The 22403-nt window shown below is 45.7% G+C and overlaps 1 protein-coding gene across 1 annotated transcript; it reads right to left on the reverse strand.

The window, feature by feature from the left end:
• Positions 1-1463: 1463 nt before the first annotated feature.
• Positions 1464-11365, reverse strand: fbxl17 (F-box and leucine-rich repeat protein 17; the record flags this gene model as incomplete). Its single annotated transcript, XM_080851910.1, has 5 exons — positions 1464-1478; positions 3690-3821; positions 5504-5761; positions 6136-6258; positions 10565-11365. 5 exons carry the CDS (start codon positions 11363-11365, stop codon positions 1464-1466), a joined length of 1329 nt encoding a protein of 442 aa, XP_080708036.1.
• Between the last annotated feature and the right edge of the window lie 11038 nt (positions 11366-22403).

Here is a 22403-nt window from a genome sequence, read left to right on the forward strand (position 1 = left end):
TACTCTGAAGCCTAGTTTAGACGGATCCGAGTTTGTCTGCAGCCGAGCTTAAACTAATACAGATAGCCCTATCATTTAGACGAACACTCTCTATCCGCACACGGTATCTGCAAAGATTCGAATCGGGGGTAGAAAGTGAGTAGATTTGAATCGGTACGGGGGCTGGTGTTCGTGTGCGCGGATTCACGCAACCTGATGACGTCATTGTCCCACGTGATCGCATCGCGATCTCCAACCAATATATATAACACTTGTAGTCTCTCTACATCTCACTCATGGTGTGTTTTGAATTCACTCTCATTAGCCTTCTGATCCCCACCTACTAAATCAGTTAACGGGTACCTAATGCGTTTGTAGGGGATAACCAGGCACAGCACACCAGACACAATGAGCCATGTGCTCTGCTGAAGATCTTCTACACACACACACACACACACACACACGTCTCCTAAGAGCTTCATACACAAACGCTAACTGCACTTCAGACTTTTTGTCTTCTCCAAACAAGAAGAAACTCAGAACAGAAGTGGTGTATCGGCCTTTTCCAAATGTCCAAAGTTCCAAACTAAAAGGCCGTGGGTGGCGTGGGTTCAGCTTTAAGATTTACGCACAAACACAGGTTTTCCAAAAAAGGTTGTTCAGGTTTATTCCAACGAAAGAGTTCACTGTTCTTCTTCAGTTCCAAGGTTTCCAGCAAAGTTCCAACAAAGTTATCCAAAGCTTGCATGTGTTAAATGGTAAAATCTTTATATCGCACCAAACCATGCCACGCCGCCCGACACTGATGCTAACACTAATTTAGAGTGGCGGGCGTGACCTAAATACCTGCACCTGCGCTTAGGTAGGCGTATCCAAAATCGCAAAAGTCTGAGTGCGCTTAACAAAGAACAGAAATGGCCATGACAAGTGGAAAAGATCTCGCTCAGTTCCAACGTTCTGCGCCGCTTGTTCATTTGGCCGCGTCCCATCCTGGGCTGAACTAAGAGATGGGATCCGGCTGAGAGTCGAGCCGCTAGACATAACAAAAGCATGTCGGCTGCGCTGATAAAATAAAGGAAGATGTCGGCACGCCCGGCGTGCCAAAACCTCCCATCTGGAAGTGATAGGCAGCTGATACGGCAGATAGACACACACACACACACACACACACACACACACACTGATAAGGAAGAGTTGAAAGAGTTTGTGTGAACATAAATCTCACACCTAAAAGTCGCTAATCGGGTTTCTCATGCTGACTCTGAGCTTTTACAGGGAGTGTTACCGCTAAACAGACTTAATGAATCACAGCTGCTCTCCAACTCTGAAGAGGGGGTGTGTGTGTGTGTGTGTGTGTGTGTGTGTGTGTGTTAAATTAAAGAACACAGGAGGAAGGCAAACACAGCAACACAGCCCAGTTCATTAGAGGAGCAGAGACAATAAACATGGAGACGGTCTTTTCACAGCGGAGAGATCTCCATGCTTCACACCACGGCCTGCTACAGTGACAGAACAAGCTGCCTCAGAGGCTGAATGTGAAGTTCATGACACCAGGTAGAAGCAGAGACAACCACAGCTTGACTTCAACACTGCCATATGGCCATTATTTCCACCCTGCAAATTCACCCACATACTTCCATTCCGTCCATCTCTTGATGAGTTCTCAGCACATACCTCCATCCTTGAGCAATACTTCAACAATCATACATTAAAACGTGGAAGAGCAGCAAAGGGTGAACAGACACCGGCTCAGAAACTGAAGCCCCGTCCTTGTCCACCTCGTGTTTACTTCAGCAAACACACACACACACACACACACACACACACACACACGTAACACACACTAACACACACACACACTAACACACACACATACGCTAACACACACTAACACACACACACACTAACACACACACAGCTAAGGGCAGATAGAGTGATTGTGAGACGTGCAAGTTCTCAGATTCATAGAGCAACACTGCCCTCTGGTGGTGGCACAGGCCAAAAATGACCACATGATGCAGAAGCTCATTTAAAACCCAAAATGGCCCATGCTTGATTCTTCATGAGTGGTTCTCTTTAGATGAATTAACCCGACAAACTCTTGCTAAATTCAAAACTCAACTTAAAAAGAATATGAGGTAATATTTTGAGTATATGGTTAAAATCATGTCCGACCAGTCATACCAATTATTCAGGGTTTGTGTCAATTATAGAACTTATTAAAATATCAGAATTAAGACTATTAGAATGATGTTGTTGCTTTCCTAATTCTAACTGAATTTAAGATTATACCAACACTGAAGAACAGTACACAGTGATGACAGTTCAACTCAACCACTTGCCCTGATTAACCAAGTGGTCTGGGTGTGTGTGTGTGGGTGTGTGTGTGTGTGTGGGTTTGTGTGTGTGTGTGTGTGATGTCTCTGGCTCGAGATGAATCAAATCAAAAGTGTACACTTGACAAAGTGACAAAAGCTCCCAAACACCTCACTGAGCTGCTCACACAGAGCGGTTCAAAACCTCTCTCACACACACAGCTGTTCAAAACCTCTCACACACACACACCTGTTCAAAACCCCTCACACACACACACACACACACACACCTGTTCAAAACCCCTCTCACACACACACACACCTGTTCAAAACCCCTCACACACACCTGTTCAATACCCATCACACACACACACAGCTGTTCAAAACCCCTCACACACACACACCTGTTCAAAACCCCTCACACACACACAGCTGTTCAAAACCCCTCACACACACACACCTGTTCAAAATCCTTCACACACACCTGTTCAAAATCCTTCCCACACAGCTGTTCAAACCCCCCCCACACACACACACACAACTGTTCAAAACCCCCCTCACACACAGCGGTTCAAAAACCCTCACACACACACAGCTGTTCAAAGTCCCTCACACACACACAGCTGTTCAAAACCCCTCACACACACAACTGTTCAAAACCCCCCACACAAAGCTGTTCAAAACCCCACACACACACAACTGTTCAAAACCCCACACACACACACACCTGTTCAAAATCCCTCTCACACACACAGCTGTTCAAAACCCCTCACACACACACACCTGTTCAAAACCCCTCACACACACAACTGTTCAAAACCCCACACACACAACTGTTCAAAACCCCACACACACAACTGTTCAAAACCCCACACACACAACTGTTCAAAATCCCTCACACACACACAGCTGTTCAAAACCCCTCACACACACACACCTGTTCAAAATCCCTCTCACACACACAGCTGTTCAAAACCCCACACACACACACACAACTGTTCAAAACCCCCCACACACACAGCTGTTCAAAACACCTCACACACACACCTGTTCAAAACCCCTCACACACACACACACACCTGTTCAAAACCCCTCACACACACACACACACCTGTTCAAACCCCCCCACACACACACACAGCTGTTCAAAACCCCACACACACACACAGCTGTTCAAAACCCCACACACACACACACCTGTTCAAAATCCCTCACACACACACAGCTGTTCAAAACACCTCACACACACACAGCTGTTCAAAACCCCCCACACACACACAGCTGTTCAAAACCCCTCACACACAGCTGCTCAGAACCCCTCACACACAGCCTTAAAGGTGAGGGGTGAAAGGTCAGGGGTGAAAGGTGAGGGGTGAAAGGTGACGTGAGTCCTACCAGTTTGTTCTCCTGCATGTAGATCCTCTGCAGCTTGGGGCAGCCCTTGGCCAGGGCCACCATGCCCTCGTCACTGATGTTGTAGCACTGGCCCAGGTGGACATCCTTCAGCTCCGAGCAGTGCTGGCCCAGCTGTGTGTGAGAAACAAGACAGTTACACTTAGACACACTCTCTCTCTCTCTCTTTCACACATACACACACGCACGCACGCACGCACGACACACGACGCACGCACGCACGCACGCGCACGCACACACACACACACACACACACACACGTCTCCTAAGGTGTTCACTACAGTTACGCTTGCTTGAGAAGTAGGGGGAAATAGAGACACGAGTGATTGTTTGTTTTGTATGTTTGTCTCCGTACAACTCCCATGCTATATGTGTGCTTGTGTGCGTGTGTGCGTGTGTGCGTGTGTGTGTGTGTGTGTGTGTGTGTTACCAGACTCACTGTGTGTTTCTGTGATAGTTGTTGCTCTCCCCATCTTAGAGGCATTCAGCCTTTAAAAACACCCTTTTCATAGTAATGTCATTTTAAATATGTCACACACACACACACTCACACACACCCTTTTCATAGTAATGTCATTTTAAATATGTCACACACACACACACTCACACACACCCTTTTCATAGTAATGTCATTTTAAATATGACACACAAACACACTCACACACACCCTTTTCATAGTAATGTCATTTTAAATCTATCTGTGGCAGACAGTTACTGCACAGGATTGCCTTTTTACTAGGCAGGAAGGAGCTTCGCTAGTCTGCCTGTCAAATGGATTGGAAATGGAACGCTATTAAACGGGACGTTCAGGTGGATACCTTCCTGAGTACTTCAATAAAAGACATACTCAAAAAGATATGAGCAGCCACACACACACACACACACACACACACACACACACACACACACACACACACACACACACACACACACACAAACACACACACACACACACACACACACACACACTCTCACATATACACACAACTCTGCCGGCACACACACACAAACACAGACAGACACACACACCCACACACACACACACACACACACACACACACACACACACACACTCACTCACTCACTCACTCACACTCACTCACACTCACACTCACACTCACACACACACTCACACACTCACACACACACTCACACACATATACACACAACTCTGCCAGCACACACACATCTCCAGTTGTGACGAAACCAAGTAAGTCAAGAACTCATCTGGGCTACACTCTTAAGCTGGTTTGGTTAAGGAGCCTACCTCCAAACCCTTCAGAGCCAAAGAAAGTCTTTAGATTATATGAAAATCCTTTGGCAACACGAGCATATTACATCCCAAAAAGGTTCTATATAGAGAAAAAACTGTATCATTGAATTATTATAAAGGTTAAACTAGGGTTCATAAAGGTTATTAGGGGTCATAAAGGTTATTAGAGTTCATAAAGGTTATTAGGGTTCATAAAGGTTATTAGGGTTCATAAAGGTTATTAGAGTTCATAAAGGTTATTAGGGTTCATAAAGGTTATTAGGGTTCATAAAGGTTATTCTAGAGTTCATAAAGGTTATTCTAGGGTTTCATAAAGGTTATTAGGGTTCATAAAGGTTAAAGGTTATTCTAGAGTTCATAAAGGTTATTAGGGTTCATAAAGGTTATTAGAGTTCATAAAGGTTATTAGGGTTCATAAAGGGTTTTCTAAGGTTCATAATGGTTATTAGAGTTCATAAAGGTTATTAGGGTTCATAAAGGGTTTTCTATATTCTGGGGATGAGTTTAGCAACGGGACACTGACCAGTTTGAGCGCGTGGTCGGTCAGCTTGTCCTGGTTTCCCACGTGGACCTTGGCCAGCAGGGGGCAGTGTGTGGCGATGGTGCAGAGCGAGAGGTCGCTGAGCTGCTTGCAGCGGTAGGCCGTGTACTTGAGCAGACCCGCGGACTGGGTCGCCAGCGAGCACACGCCGTGGTCCTGCACGTTCCGGCAGTCCGAGATGTTGACCTCCGTCACATTCTGCCGACGCGAGGCGATCTTCACCAGCAGCTCGTCGTTCACCTACAGGTGTGATGTGGGGGGGAGAGAGGGGCAATGGAGAGGGCATTCGTTTGACCTTTAAACACGACAACAACGCGAGTTAGAGGAGGATGAGGAAGAGGAGGAGGAAGAAGAGGAGTGAGAGAGGAGGAGGAGGAAGAGGAGGAGGAGGCAAAGAGAAGGAGAGGAGGAGGAGTAGAAGGGAGAAGAGGAGGAGGAAGAGGAGGATGAGGAAGATGATGAAGAAAAAGGAGGAAAAGGCAGAGGAGAAGGTGGAGGAGGAGGAGAAAGAGGAGGATGAGGAAGTGGAAGAGGAGGAAGAGGAAGAGGAGGAAGAAGAGGAGGAAGAAGCGGAGGAAGAGGAGGAAGAGGAGGTGAAGAGGCTGATCACCCACCTGTTGCAGGCCGCTGAGGTCGATGTGTTTCCAGAACTGGAAGTCTAAACACAGGTCTCTCCAGTACTTACACACCAGAGACGCTCCCAGGCAGCGCTCCCGAACCGTCAGGTGGGAAAACACCTGGGAACACGGAGCAGAGGACATGACAGTCACACACACACCACTAGCCACGTCACTACAGTCACACACACACACACACACACACACACACACACACACACACACACACACACACACACACCTGGGAACACGGAGCAGAGGACAGGACAGTCACACACACACCACTGGCCATGTCACTACAATCACACACACACACACACACACACACACACACACACACACACACACCTGGGAACACGGAGCAGAGGACAGGACAGTCACACACACACCACTGAACACGGAGCAGAAGACAGGACAGTCACACACACACCACTGGCCATGTCACTACAATCACACACACACACACACACACACACACACACACACACACACACACCTGGGAACACGGAGCAGAGGACAGGACAGTCACACACACACACCACTGGCCATGTCACTACAATCACACACACACACACACACACACACACACAGACCTGGGAACACGGAGCAGAGGACAGGACAGTCACACACACACACACACACACACACACACCTGGGAACACGGAGCAGAGGACAGGACAGTCACACACACACCACTGGCCATGTCACTACAATCACACACACACACACACACACACACACCTGGGAACACGGAGCAGAGGACAGGACAGTCACACACACACACACACACACACACACACCTGGGAACACGGAGCAGAAGACAGGACAGTCACACACACACCACTGGCCATGTCACTACAATCACACACACACACACACACACACACACACACACACCTGGGAACACGGAGCAGAGGACAGGACAGTCACACACACACCACTGGCCATGTCAGTACAGTCACACACACACACACACACACACACACACACACACACACACACACACACACACACACACACACACACGGAGCAGAAGACAGGACAGTCACACACACACCACTGGCCATGTCACTACAATCACACACACACACACAGACACACACCTGGGAACACGGAGCAGAGGACAGGACAGTCACACACACACCACTGGCCACGCCACTACAATCACACACACACACACAGACACACACCTGGGAACACGGAGCAGAGGACAGGACAGTCACACACACACCACTGGCCACACCACTACAATCACACACACACACACACACACACACACACACACACCTGGGAACACGGAGCAGAAGACAGGACAGTCACACACACACCACTGGCCATGTCACTACAATCACACACACACACACACACACACACACACACACACACACACACACACACACACACACACACACACACACACACACACACACACACACACACACACACACACACACACACACACACACACACACACACACACACACCTGGGAACACGGAGCAGAGGACAGGACAGTCACACACACACCACTGGCCATGTCACTACAGTCACACACACACACACACACACACACACACAGACACACACAGACACACACAGACACACACACACACCTGGGAACACGGAGCAGAAGACAGTACAGTCACACACACACCACTGGCCATGTCACTACAATCACACACACACACACACACACACTACTGACCACATCACCACATTAACACACACACACACACACACACACACACACACACACAACTGACCACTTCACCACAATAACAAACACACATGCCCTCACATCCAGCACCAAAGTGCTCTACTTTAGAAATGATCAGAAACAAAATAACTAGATCAACCATAGGAAAACACAATTAGGCCTCACACACACACACACACACACACACACACACACACACACACACACACACACACACACACACACACACACACACACACACCAAAGCCTCCATCTCAAGCGGTTTGACTTCTTCTTTAATGGTTCAGCTTTTTAGACAGCAGGAGGGGGGCTAATGCTGCATCACACACACACACACACACACACACACACACACACACACACACAGTTGTGTGATCGGTGTATTAAATCAGGGGGGCCACACAACACAGCTGAACAAACTCGACTTGTTAATCCTGCAACAGATTTTCATAAATGCACCCACTTTATCCAAAGAGACAAATTAATAAGAGCACGCATGCTGTTTTGGGAGTTGGAGCACTGCCTGAAACTGTGTCCAGCTGCAGCGAATGACTGCCTGAAACTGTGTCCAGCTGCAGCGAATGACTGCCTGAAACTGTGTCCAGCTGCAGCGAATGACTGCCTGAAACTGTGTCCAGCTGCAGCGAATGACTGCCTGAAACTGTGTACAGCTGCAGCGAATGACTGCCTGAAACTGTGTACAGCTGCAGCGAATGACTGCCTGAAACTGTGTACAGCTCAAGCGAATGACTGCCTGAAACTGTGTACAGCTGCAGCGAATGACTGCCTGAAACTGTGTACAGCTCAAGCGAATGACTGCCTGAAACTGTGTACAGCTGCAGCAAATGACTGCCTGAAACTGTGTACAGCTGCAGCGAATGACTGCCTGAAACTGTGTACAGCTCAAGCGAATGACTGCCTGAAACTGTGTACAGCTGCAGCGAATGACTGCCTGAAACTGTGTACAGCTGCAGCGTATGACTGCCTGAAACTGTGTACAGCTGCAGCGTATGAATGCCTGAAACTGTGTACAGCTGAAGCGAATGACTGCCTGAAACTGTGTTCAGCTGAAGCGAATGAATGATAGCAGCAAGTGTTCCTACAGGCCTTAATCCATTTAAAATGTGTGTGTTTGCTGAAGAGGGTTGAGCCAAAGATATCTCTTTCAGAATGTCCACAGGCAGGCTCAGAACCGGTAGAATGATGCCACCCGTGTTAAACTGCAACCCACAGCAACAACATTCAGGTCACACACACACACACACACACACCCACCCTCCAGACACACACACACACACACACACACCCACAGCAACAACATTTACATGCTCAGGTCACACACACACACACACACACACACCCACCCTCCAGACACACACACACACACACACACACACACACCCACAGCAACAACATTTACATGCTCAGGTCACGTAGAGACAGTAAGTCAAGCAGAGGGATACACTACCCTCCACACACACACACCCTCCACACACACACACCCTCCACACACACACACCCTCCACACACACACACACACACCCACACAGACACACCCTCCACACACACACACACCCTCCACACACACACACAGACACACACACACACACCCACCCTCCACACACACACACACACTCCACACACACACACACACACACACACACACCCTCCACACACAGACACACCCTCCACACACACACACACCCTCCACACACACACACACACTCCACACACACACACACACACACGCACACACACGCACACCCTCCACACACAGACACACCCTCCACACACACACACACACACACACACACACACAGACACACACACACACCCACCCTCCACACACACACACACACACCCTCCACACACACACACACACCCTCCACACACACACACACACACCCACCCTCCACACACACACACACACTCCACACACACACACACACACCCACCCTCCACACACACACACACCCCCTCCACACACTGACCTTGAGGAGGATGGAGGAGGGCAGATGATTGATGCAGGACCACACACACACACACCCTCCACACACACACACACCCTCCACACACACACTCACCCTCTACACACACACACACCCTCCACACACACACACCCTCCACACACTGACCTTGAGGAGGATGGAGGAGGGCAGGTGATTGATGCAGCACCACACACACACACACCCTCCACACACACACACACACCCTCCACACACACACACACACCCTCCACACACACACACACACACACACCCTCTACACACACACACACCCTCCACACACACACACCCCCTCCACACACTGACCTTGAGGAGGATGGAGGAGGGCAGGTGATTGATGCAGCACCACACACACACACACCCTCCACACACACACACACACCCTCCACACACACACACACCCTCCACACACACACACACACACACACCCTCTACACACACACACACCCTCCACACACACACACACACACACACACCCTCCACACACTGACCTTGAGGAGGATGGAGGAGGGCAGGTGATTGATGCAGGACCACACACACACACACCCTCCACACACTGACCTTGAGGAGGATGGAGGAGGGCAGGTGATTGATGCAGGACCACACACACACACACCCCCTCCACACACTGACCTTGAGGAGGATGGAGGAGGGCAGGTGATTGATGCAGGACCACACACACACACACCCCCTCCACACACTGACCTTGAGGAGGATGGAGGAGGGCAGGTGATTGATGCAGGAGGCATCGGAGCACTCTGAGGCGGGGCTGGTCCTCTCCCCCAGTAGCACCCCTCCCAGGGCGTCCTCGCCGGAGGAGGAGGAGGAGGAGGAAGAGGCAGATGAAGACGAGGACGTTGAGGAAGACGAGGGTAGAGAGCAGAGGGGCCGGAGGCGGTGAGCGGCGGCGGCTGCCTCGTCCGCGGCGGAAGCCCCGCCTCCCCCCGCGGCGGTGGCTCCGCCCCCTCCTCCCTCAGGGGCGCTCTCGGGGGGGAAGGCACAGCGCGGCTGCTTGCATGGCGTGCATCGCTGAAGCTCCGCGCACTTGCGCTTGCACACCATCTCTGCGACGAGGCTGGGCGCTGTCGGCACGGCGACCGAGGAGGAGGCAGCGGCGGGGCGGAACAGGGAGGGCGGGCCGAGATGGAGCTTGGCGGGCACAGAGGCGGCGGCGGTCAGCAGTGCCAGCTCGCCACGCGGCGCCAACAGGAAGTGGGCACAGGCCTCGGGCGACGCGCCCAGCGAGGAGGCGTAGCGCTCGGCGAGCTTGGAGGCCGACGCGGTCACGGCCGAGGCGGCTACAACGGCGGTGCTGCTGCTGCTGCTGCCGCCACCACCACCGCTGGTCTCCAGGGGCTCGTCGTCAGGGCTACCACTGTTGCCGTGGACGATGAAGCAGAGCATGCAGGGGCCCTGCAACAAGCAATTCCTTTTCCTCTTCTTCTTACGCAGCTTGCGCGTTCGCTTCTTCAGGCGGTAACCATTTTTCGAAAGAAGATGGCCCATATAGATGACTCACTTAAACTCTGGAACACAGTCAGAAAGAGGGGGAGAGAGAGAAAGAGAGAGAGAGAGAGAGAGAGAGAGAGAGAGAGAGAGAGAGAGAGAGAGAGAGAGAGAGATTAAATGAGACAAAACACGTACAATCAGATGTTATTTAAACACAGGTATCAACCAGGTTCTGCGGTACAATCGGTCACTTCATCTGTCACTTGTACACTCTCCCGACTTCTTCTTCCGCCTAATCTCCTGAATACCAGCCATCAAAACTCAACCCCAGCAATGTGTTATATCAATGATAGTGATCAATGATCAATGATAGTGTTATTGATCAATGATAGTGTTATTGATCAATGATAAATGCAAATGAACACCACAAATGGATCAAAGTGGCAATAGCACAAGATAGCAGGCGATCACTAAACACACAGCCCTCTTCAGTAGTAGCAGCTGCAACAGCTCTGCTGAATCTCTAAAAACTGCCAGGTCAAGTTACTCTAATTTTAAACAGACACAAGCAAGATTCTCAGGGATTGCATGCTACTACTATATTCAAAGACGTTTGGACGCCAATAAATGTGTTAACGAAAATGCAACGTCCAAAGTATGTGTTCAAAATATCTGATGTGTCCAGCATAGTTTGATAACATCCCCCTGAGGTGGTCTGTGGTGCTACTGTGTTGACGCTACTGTTGGGAATAGCAGCAAGTGGAGTTATGGGAGAATGAATGGGCACACACACACACACACACACACACACACACACACACACACACACACACACACACACGCACACACACACACATTCATTCACATACTTGGGTCTCTCCACATTCACCCTGGCACTGATCACCGCGTCAGCTGTACGATATATTTCACTGGCTGGGTAACTCGGTGTCACCAACTGCTGCAAGTTCATTTTATCTTTCGTTTCTTTGTAGTGAAACTAATATTGTAATGTCAAAAACTGGCAGTAAGTTAGCTTGAACAACTGGTAGGTTAGCTCACGTTAAGGACAACATTTGCGTGCGCTCTAAAGAACAGGTTGACAACTTGTTCTGTTAAGACATTTCACATATGCATCGGTAATCCAGTCCACCAGAAGACTTTCGAGATTTGACAGTCCACTTTCTCACGACTTTCATGTGAATTGCTAAAGTATGAGAATTACTATTGTATTTATCCGATCGTAGCAGTCAAGCTAAAAGCAGACCCCCAGCAGCCAAGCGGTCCGAATAAAAGCAAAGGTCCTGTGTGCCCTTACCAGTTTGCGCGGTGCAGACCCCCTCTGTCCCGCGATACCATAATATGCGTTTCCAATGGGAAGTGGTCTGAAATTGTTTCTACTTATTAAAATCCGTGGAGACAACACAAGACAGTTATATCCACATAATGTTTGGGAAAACACTTCCGGGATTTCTACGAAACAGGAAGTACTGCCTCCGACTATAAACGGATGCACAACCTGGTTCTTATTGGAGGAACCCTTTGTCTGTCTGCTCGAGTTGCGGTTGTAGTCTATTCTCCACTATTATCTCAAACTAAATATCACCTTGCCCACAAAAAATGTAATAGCTGGATTACGCAGGTTCGTGGGTGTGATAATCTATGGTTATTTGATCTGGTCCACGATAGTCTTGTTATTAAGCCCAGTTTTTAGCAAACCACTTTTTAACCCATGGCTATGAAATTGCTCTAGAATAGTTTCTTCTGTTTTCCCATTCTGCATTTTTTTCACTCGTCTTCCTCACTGTTAACCAAGTATTATCAACTTCCCTACAGGCTACGCCTAAATGTTGCTTCCAGTTTAGGTTGGTTGCTTGTCCAAAACTGGGCACCTGTTGTAGGCTACGCAGCTTACAAAGTGACAGTCTTTACTATGGAGCTTAATCCCTGTCTTTATTCGTAAGCGTGTTCTTTCAGTTTGCAAGCATGAAACCCTGCCCTCGCACTCAAAAACCCAGTCTTTGCACGCAAAATGTGCTCTGCTTACGCTCAAACTGTGTGCTCGCACTCAAAAACCTAGTCTTTGCGAGCAAAATGTGCTGTGCTTACGCTCAAACTGTGTGCTCGCACTCAGATACACCGTTGCGCGCACACATTTCCTGCTTGCACTCATATTTTCCGCGTGCTTGCGAAAAGTCTCCTTGCAGATTTTTTCTGCTTGCGGATTTTTTCGTGGGCAACCAATAGAATGCCAGATGTAGTGTTGACCAATGAAATGCTCGCTCGCCTGGTTGATGGTGCGTTCGCTTTAGTTCGGTAACCCATACCCATATATATAACAAGGTTCAGCCGTTAATCCTCCTTTAGAACTCTAGCTAGCAGATCGTCAGCCTTTACGAACGGGGTTCATCAATCTATTCAGTCCAGTACCAGTCAACATGGACCAAAGCGAAGGACCTAGGGTAAGTTTTTTATTTTAAGGTTTTGTGATAAATGGACTGAATTTTTTTTTATTTAGCCATACCTCGCGAAAACTGGACTGACATTGCATCAAGCTAGCTCTCCATGTGAGGCTAACAATGAGATAACGTGGTTGGTTCACTGCCAGTGTCCAAAGTACCGCTAAATCAGGGTACCTGCAGAGTCTTAAAAGTATTCAAAAAGTATTACATTACTTTTTCCAAAATGAAGCTCTTAAGTATTGAATTTCATTTTCTAAGGGTTGATTTTTTTTTTTAAAGGACATAAATTATCACTAGGCTAGTCTAATATCGTACGGTAGAGTAAATTCAATTCTGTGTACTGTTCATGAACATGAAACGAAACATTCTGCAATCTTTCATACTTCACTTGAGGTACTGCTACTAGCTTTGCATTTCCACTGCGCCCTCTGTACTATGGTTGGGCACTCGCGTGAGCAGGAAAGTATACGTTTTACTGTGGTTTCCAGCGGGTAAATCAGAACGTGCCAAAACGTGAGAGAATTAAGGTCGAGCAGAGTGATAGCGGTGGAGAAGAGAGATCATGGGAAAGTGTTGGTTCAACACCAAGTGGCAGCTCGATCAAGTGGCAGCTTAATACACCTGGGTGAAGGAAGTTCCAAATGACAGTGAGCCGCAATTCATTAGGTGTTACAATTTAGGTTTGACAATCCTGGGGGTACCTTGTAAACACAAATTTAAACACAAATTTAGCCGGACATTGGACACTGGCAGGGATTTCGTGAACCAACCATGTTATCTCATTGTTAAATTCACATGGGGAGCTAGCTTGATGCACAGCTAACGTTAGCTAGATAGCGGTCCTAAACGCCATGTGACTCATGTTGCACAGGTGCTGCTCCTCACGATTGATTCTCACTGGCATAAGAGATTACATTTCCTTTTATCCATGGGTGTAGCACATATCCTGTTAAATCAGCGCGGCTAAATAAGACTAACATTAATAAGGCACAATCCTTCACGTACAGAGAGGCTCCATCCAGGAGGCGGCCAGAAATTTAATCGCCTTATTGGATGGTCAGCTTCGAGCTGACAATCGGCAGGTGCAGTTGGCACCTCAACAGCAGACAACACCTCAACAGCAGACAGCACCTCAACAGCAGACAGCACAAAGGATTCCTCAAGAAATGGCCAGGTTCTGTACATCTGTACATAAAATCTTATAGAAGTAGTTTCTTCCTTTCTTGCGTACCTACTTGGTGCATTCAGGTTCAGACAACCAGTGTAATATACGTATCATAGAATAAATCATGTCTGAGAAGAAGATTTTGCCTAACCAATATGAATATGTGAATCCACAGGTCATTTCCAGGTTTTTTTTCTAAAGTCCCTGCAAGGGGAAGAAGAAGATTTTCCTCACCCTGTAGGGTCACTACAGGGGGGAAGACCGTAACACTGCACTTCTATTTGTTGAACAAACATTCCGACAGGACACCTACAGCAAGCTGCGATTCAGCACTTGTTCTTGCTGGGATGGGGATGCGAACAGTCTCACTGCCTGAGTCTGCTGACCACTTTCAGGTAAATTAAGCCAACTTGTTGAAAATGTACAATGTATGCTTGATATTTGAACAAATAATGGCCATAATTACAGTGGGCTAATATCATTCACTGCATATGCGTTCAACACTTCCTGCAACCATTCACCGTTGTACGTCTCCTCACTGAAAAATCGAATTTGTCTCGGATCAATGTCGAATTGCTATGCTGCTTTTTCTCCCGAATGTTCTTAAGCATATTTCAACACCTTCTTTTTTTATTCAATATCACATTTCCACCTTGGTGCCATTGTCTACTCCTTTATAATCCTTTCTGATAAAAATAGCCTTGCCAATGCCAACTAACTAAAACGTTAAAGATAGTCTACAGTAGGCTATGATGCGTGCATTTAGGTTAAACAATAATAAATTGCCTGACGCGCCGCCTTCATGAATAATAACAAATTCTCCTAGTGGGCCTATGTGGGGAAAATGCCTCTTATACAGCAGACAACCAATGACATTAGCCAACAACATTAAACATTAGGAGAACATGTATTTATGAAATGCATTAAATTAAATTGTGATGTCTGCTTTGTACTGATTCATACAATGTAGTGTGTTGTGTTTTGTACAGATTACAGGTCTCCTGACCAGTCAGTACCCAAAATTAGAAGATGTATCAGGAGGATGGCTACTGTATAAAGCCCATGGTATTGTAAAAATAAAAAAGCATTGCACTGAATCATTCATGTTTTTATTCTTCATTTATTAACTTATTGCTTTTTTCAGGTGGAACGGGACAACGTAAACTCTCTGTTATCCCACCAGAAGCTGAGGGTTACAATGCCCACTTTTTAAAAACTCAGACTGGAGGAGGAAAAATCACGTTATACATTGTTCCTCTCCAGGATGAGTTAGACACATCCCCTCTTCCTCCAGATGCGCAAGAGTTCCGAAAGATGCCCAAGGCAACTTGTAGGGTATGCGGCTCTAGCATGCCCTTGCAAGTGCTGGTAGCGCATGTGGAGTCCTGCGTGAACCAGTCAGGGGATGACTTAGATGTTTATGGAGGGGTAATTCACAGTTTGAACAGCTTTTTGATTTTTCTCAGAATTTAAAGAAAGATGTACACGTGTAATTTATAATATCTGTTTTAGTCTTCTCCCGATGTGACAATTGTTGCTGAGTCCATTCCACCAGAACCAACACCTAGTTATGCCACAAGAAGCACAACTGTAAGACCAAACTTGGTAAATACAAAAACATCTAATACCAACCCTCTAAAGATACAATTTTCATACAACCAACAGCAATTATTCAATGAATGTCTCTGTTCTTGCTTTTGCATTTAGGCTGCCTGTCCAGTATGTCAGGTGGAATTCCCACTGGATTATTTACCAACCCATGCCAGCTCATGTGGAGACAGGTGAAAATAGATTAATTATTTTTCTCTGTAAGAGATAAACAGAAAATTCCTATTTGGAATAAAGTACCAGGTCATTCAAAGTTAAAGTGTTGAATGGAGAAATTCTGTGCTATTCGTATATAAAGCTTGAGGGGAAAATCAATGACAGTAATTAAGCACTGTTCTGACAATAGTTATTTTAATCCCATCAGAATTTGAATATTCAATACTGAAATGTTAACCTTGTCCTCTTTACTGTATACTTCTATGGCAACACAAATGTTTTAATGGATACTCTTTGCCATTGTAAAGGTACATAATGTTCATTTGTAATTCTTGTCTAATCATGTTTTACATGACAGTCTGGAGGAAACGCCTTCTAGGGTGGAAGATGTCTTCGAATCTGAAGGCAGAATTGAAAAGTATCTTTTCTGTTTCATCATCTACCTATACTCATATGTTATTCAACCTGCGCAGTTAAAAATAAAATAATGTAAAATATTGAAGTAATTTATGAATTGGACTATTTTTCAAATGCATGCAGTATTTTTGCAATAATCAGATGCACTGAATAGTTTGTAACCATTTCTATAATGTTCTGTATATTATCTTGCACTTACATCTAGCTTGACTTTTTATCACTAGCCACCTTAATATCTCATCAAATTAATATTCAAATGAATGTTGGCCCTTAAAGCAACATCCTGCATGATACCCAGCCCTACTGTTTGTACCCAGTGCTCACTCATCATAGACTTGAGCACTGAATGAAAGATTTGACTAATGTAACTTAACAACTCTTTTCCTTTCCTTTCCCCCCTCTTTAGTCTCGATGATGTTATCCAGAAAATTGCAAACGCTGTCACGGATGACAAAACATTTGGCATTACTGTGTCACGGAAAAACGTGTTGGAGAGGGGCCTCGCGCAGTGGCAGCGCTCAAAAAAAGCATCCCCAACGAACCAACTGCAAGTAACCTTTATAGGTGAAGCTGGTGTCGACACAGGGGCTCTGCGCAAAGAATTTCTGACAGGTATGTGTAGGAAGCAGAACATAAAAATATGCCATCAGAATAATTTAACAGGTTCAGTGTCATAGAAGTTGTACTTAAAATGTTTATGTATGATTTATCATTTAGCATTTTATCAGGAGATCTAATGTAACGCACAATTCTAATCTTCTTTCAGAAATGGTGGCAGGCATTGAAAAACGTTTTTTTGTGAATGGCACACATGGCAAAACGCCAAAGTATTCTCTGTCTGATTTGGACAAAAGTCATTTCAAGTATGTGCTTTATGCTCCACTCCAGTTAATCTGGGCGACCATTGACTACTAATAATATACTTCAATACCATACATTGTGATTAGCCAGTAACATCAATTTGAAATAAGCACCTGTGCCCTTGTTGTTTTTTTCAGGACTGTTGGCGAAATATTTGCTGCCAGCTTGGCCCAAGGAGGACCAGCTCCAAATTTCTTGATGCATTGGTGCTACAAGTGCCTGTGCACTGGGTCCCTTGATTTTGAGATGTTGGACCAAAATGTAGAAGATCAATACATGAACCTGTTAACTAGTGTGAGAACAGCCACGGATGAGACCCTTCAAGACTTGACTGAGGAGATATTGAACTGTGGTTACACAGGGTCGATCAGTGTTGAGAAAAGGGATGATATAATCCGGTATGTGTTGGTGCTTCATGTACCGTTTCAGAATCAAAAATGTACTGGCATGACAGTTTCTAGATTAAAAAAAAAACATAAAAGCTTCAACACTTTGGCATCATCAACTGGAAATATGGGCAAGCTATAACAATATTTTTTTCATGACTTAATTTAACCATAGTCCTATTGAAATAAAAAAAGGTATGTCACAAGTATGTGGTATTCCCAAATAACATAACATTCTCCATGAATTCTTTAAGGTTAAGTATTCTGTGATTAATCATGTTATTTATTTTTTATTTTATTTTTTTGCATGTTTGTCTGTGCATGTGATTTATTATGAAAACAGTGCGGTTGTCCTCCATGCAAACCTGAGGCTGCTCCCAATACTACTGCAGATACGGGAGGGTTTGAAGTTATATGGCTTGGCTGGTATCATGGAGAAGTACCCTGATATCTGTCAGCCTTTATTTGTGCCAGGGATAGTAATGACCGTAAGTGCAGCATAGATACAAGTTTAAGATTAAGTAGAGGCCAAAGTAGTTAAGTAACAATGAACAGTATAGCACAGCGTTTATAAGGTAAAAAAATTGTTTTGGGAAATGAGGCTGTTTTTATGTAAATCTGTCTATATACACCATTATAAAGTGGATTGTGCTAATGGGTCATCTGCGTTCATTTGACAGGCTGATGCAGACTTCATTGTCTCTGTGTGCCAAGCCCATTATAGTGAACGAGGCACCAACAAGGAGCAGTTGGAGGTAACGATCATGAACAATCTCCAGGACTTCCTCCAGGAACTTGAGCAAGGTAAATAAAATAAATAATTTGCTGTTTTGTGACTGAAATGTAACCAACTTTATTGTCCAAATCTAGTCTGGCTATCACCAGACCAAGTTTAATCTCTGAATTTAGTCTGGGGAGTCAGTGCTGTATTTCCACTGCACAAGAGGCACGCAATTGGATAGTCCAATCATTAACATAATGACATCATTCATCATTAATCATTCACATCAGCGGCACCAACATTTTGCTGTGATTCGGTGCCCACCACGTTGAATGTTTAACGTCATCGTGGTTAGGTAAACCCGCCAATAGTGTGCCAGGTAGCCAATAGCCGGTTTGTGTTTGGTCCCAGAGATTGTGGGATCGGATACAGATATTTTGTATGCTTTGGTGGCCAGACCCTTCTGCAGAGCAAAACGAAATTCGAAGTGCAAATCTAGCCTCAGAGGAACAAAAAGAATCTCAAAATGTTACAATCTGTGTTGTCTCTCATTTCAGATGAAAATGAAGGGATGTCTCCGACTGTATTCCTGCAGTGGGTTACAGGGCAAGGACATGTTCCTGTTCTGCAAGAGGAGAAGGCGCATTTCAGAGTCAACATACATTTCGATCATCACTGCCTGGAAAAGTTTGGAGAGCACAGGGTTTGTTATCCCTCTGTGGCAGCGTGTAGCAATACAATCACTTTCCCAGTACGACACATGGTGAAATATGATGAATTTAAAAGCATTTTGGAAGAGGCCTTCCATCTGGGCCAGGAGTTCTCAAAGGTGTAGGATCAAGGGTCTATTCGTAATAAAATGATTTTGTTAAACTCTACAAACTATGACTTGGTCTTTTTCATAGTATGTCTACATGTAAATGGTAAAGCAGTTGGTGCTAAGACTTACTGACATGACAGTTGCTCACTGGAAGATTTCAAGACAACGACAGTAGATGTCTCGACCATGGGAGTCGGACGGCTCTGTAGGGTCCACAGCAGCTTGTAAGTATATTATATCTCGCTCATTTAGGGGTGTGGGAAGTTCAGGAACAACAACCCCAGATTCTGATAGGGACTCATCATGGTCAAGGGCACTCTCCCAGTCTATGTCAAGTTCTTGAAGATCCTAACATTCAAACAACAGTTTAAGCATAAATTAGCAGTGCTGTATTCAAGGATGTACTGCTTGAAGCAAAGTTTGTTCAACAGAGAAAAGTATGTGTGTACCTCAACATTCTCAGCCTCATCTGTGCCGTTTTGTAGCAGGCCCAACTGCCACAACTGCTGAGGGGTCATGTTTCCCTCTGTGCGGAGTGGGTGATGGTTCCATCCCTCAGTGAAGGTGTGAAGGTCACTGCTGAGGCGAGGTAGAAACACAAAGTGCACCAGGAAGATATGCAGTGTGTTTGAGATGTCCAGTAGTCCCTCTTCCTCAAGACTGTGCAGGACATCATAATAAGTGCTTGTCACTGCTATCCACACATCACGCCAAAGCCGTTCGATTCTGTTGTGGAAATGGTAAAGTAATTTGGAAAACAAGCAGTATGTCACTTTTTAAAGTTAATGCACAGAGTAGATGCAGCTGGGACTCTTACTTGTTTGACACTAAAGCACCCCTTGTTCATGTGGATACTAAGGTTAGTTTTCAAATTGCAGTTGCAAATTAAATGAATCTTTGGGGTCTTGACTGATATACAACTACACAGAGAAAACTGTATGACTGTCAGTGGTGACTCAAGGTTAAGGTTAAATGTGGTGAAATGTACCTCTGGTTGTGGACACTTTTTCCAGAAATAAAACTTGCCCGGTCAGTTCCTCGTACAGTAAACATGAAACGAGCAATGTCGACATTCTCCACTCCTTGATCAGCTCTGACCCTGGCATATATGAAAAAGTTATAAAGGTATATAATTACAGTTCTAAGTCTAACAGCATATCAGACTGCACTACCTCTAGTACATACCTTGAGGGTAAGCCATTCCTCTCACAAGAGGTCAGGAAAAATGTGAGCCCAGTAGATGCCTTATTATTGTTGGCAGGTTCCAGGTACATGATCTGGACACAAATACTGTATAAGCACCCCTTAAATATAGGAAATGATCAGTCTTGTGTCAACCTTAACATTATCCAGAAATCACAGTGATGACTGTCACAAAAATATATCATTTTGAATCTAAGTACCTTTCTGGAGAAGCCATCAATGCCCCCAAAAATGATGATGTTATATCTGTTGAGGAGGAAGTAGTGTATGTATGTGTTTGTTACAGATGCTTACATTATTTGACAACTGCAATTTGAAAACATCTTACCTTATGAGTTTGTGATTAGTATCCACATGCACAAGAGAAAGGGGTGCCCTTACAGAATAGCTTCTCCTCACAACACAGCCTAACTGTGTCAAACGAGCAAGAATCCCAACTGCATCTACTCTGTGCATAGCTGCCTTCATTCTGCTCCACTGTACCCTGTGGCCTAAGGACTTCAGTCTTCCCATAACTAACCTGTAGCCAATATAGGGCATCTGAGCTTTGATTTCAGACACTAAAGTGTCAAGCTCCTGGTCTGACATCGTACTGTAGGACCCTGACACAGAAATTCCAAATTCCGCCATTCGGCGGAATACTGTCACCTCGCTGACTCCCAGCAATTTAGATATGCATGGTATGGGTAATTGGGTGTCAATCAAGGACTGTAACATGTCCCGTTGAATGATTAATTTCGGTCGCCCCCTTGCCCCTTGCACTGCCTGTATCTCAACAACGGATGGAATGCATTGCTCATTTTCTACCTGATGTCTAACCTGGTTGGTCAGTTCTCTAAGGGCATTTACTATATCCACTGGCAACTCTATTTGCTCTGCTAATGCGTCAACCACTATTAATTCATGGGTGCACATGAAATTAAGATAGTCGAGGTCTGGTTCAGGATGGCTGACTGCATTTTGCAACTTGTTTAGCACTCTTTCCAAGATGTGACGTCTAAGCAGGTTCTGTAAGAAAAGAAGGCAATAAATATGATTTAATTGTAGACATACCTGCATACCATGATACCTGCAAGTGGGGACGGTTAACCATATTTTCAATATTAAACCTATCTGATAGAGCAGAAAGCAACGTAAACGTTAAAGTTGAACTAATTTGATCTACTGTGTTAGCTGGTTACGTTTCCCATTCATGAACACTAAAACAGAATTTTGTTCCTGCAAACAATACTTTAGCGATTCAATTTGAAAGACGTTAGCAAAACATTAAAATGCAAAACTTACCCTAGGTCCTTCACT

Source organism: Sprattus sprattus, assembly GCF_963457725.1.
Source record: "Sprattus sprattus genome assembly, chromosome: 15".
Classification (NCBI taxonomy): domain Eukaryota; kingdom Metazoa; phylum Chordata; class Actinopteri; order Clupeiformes; family Clupeidae; genus Sprattus; species Sprattus sprattus.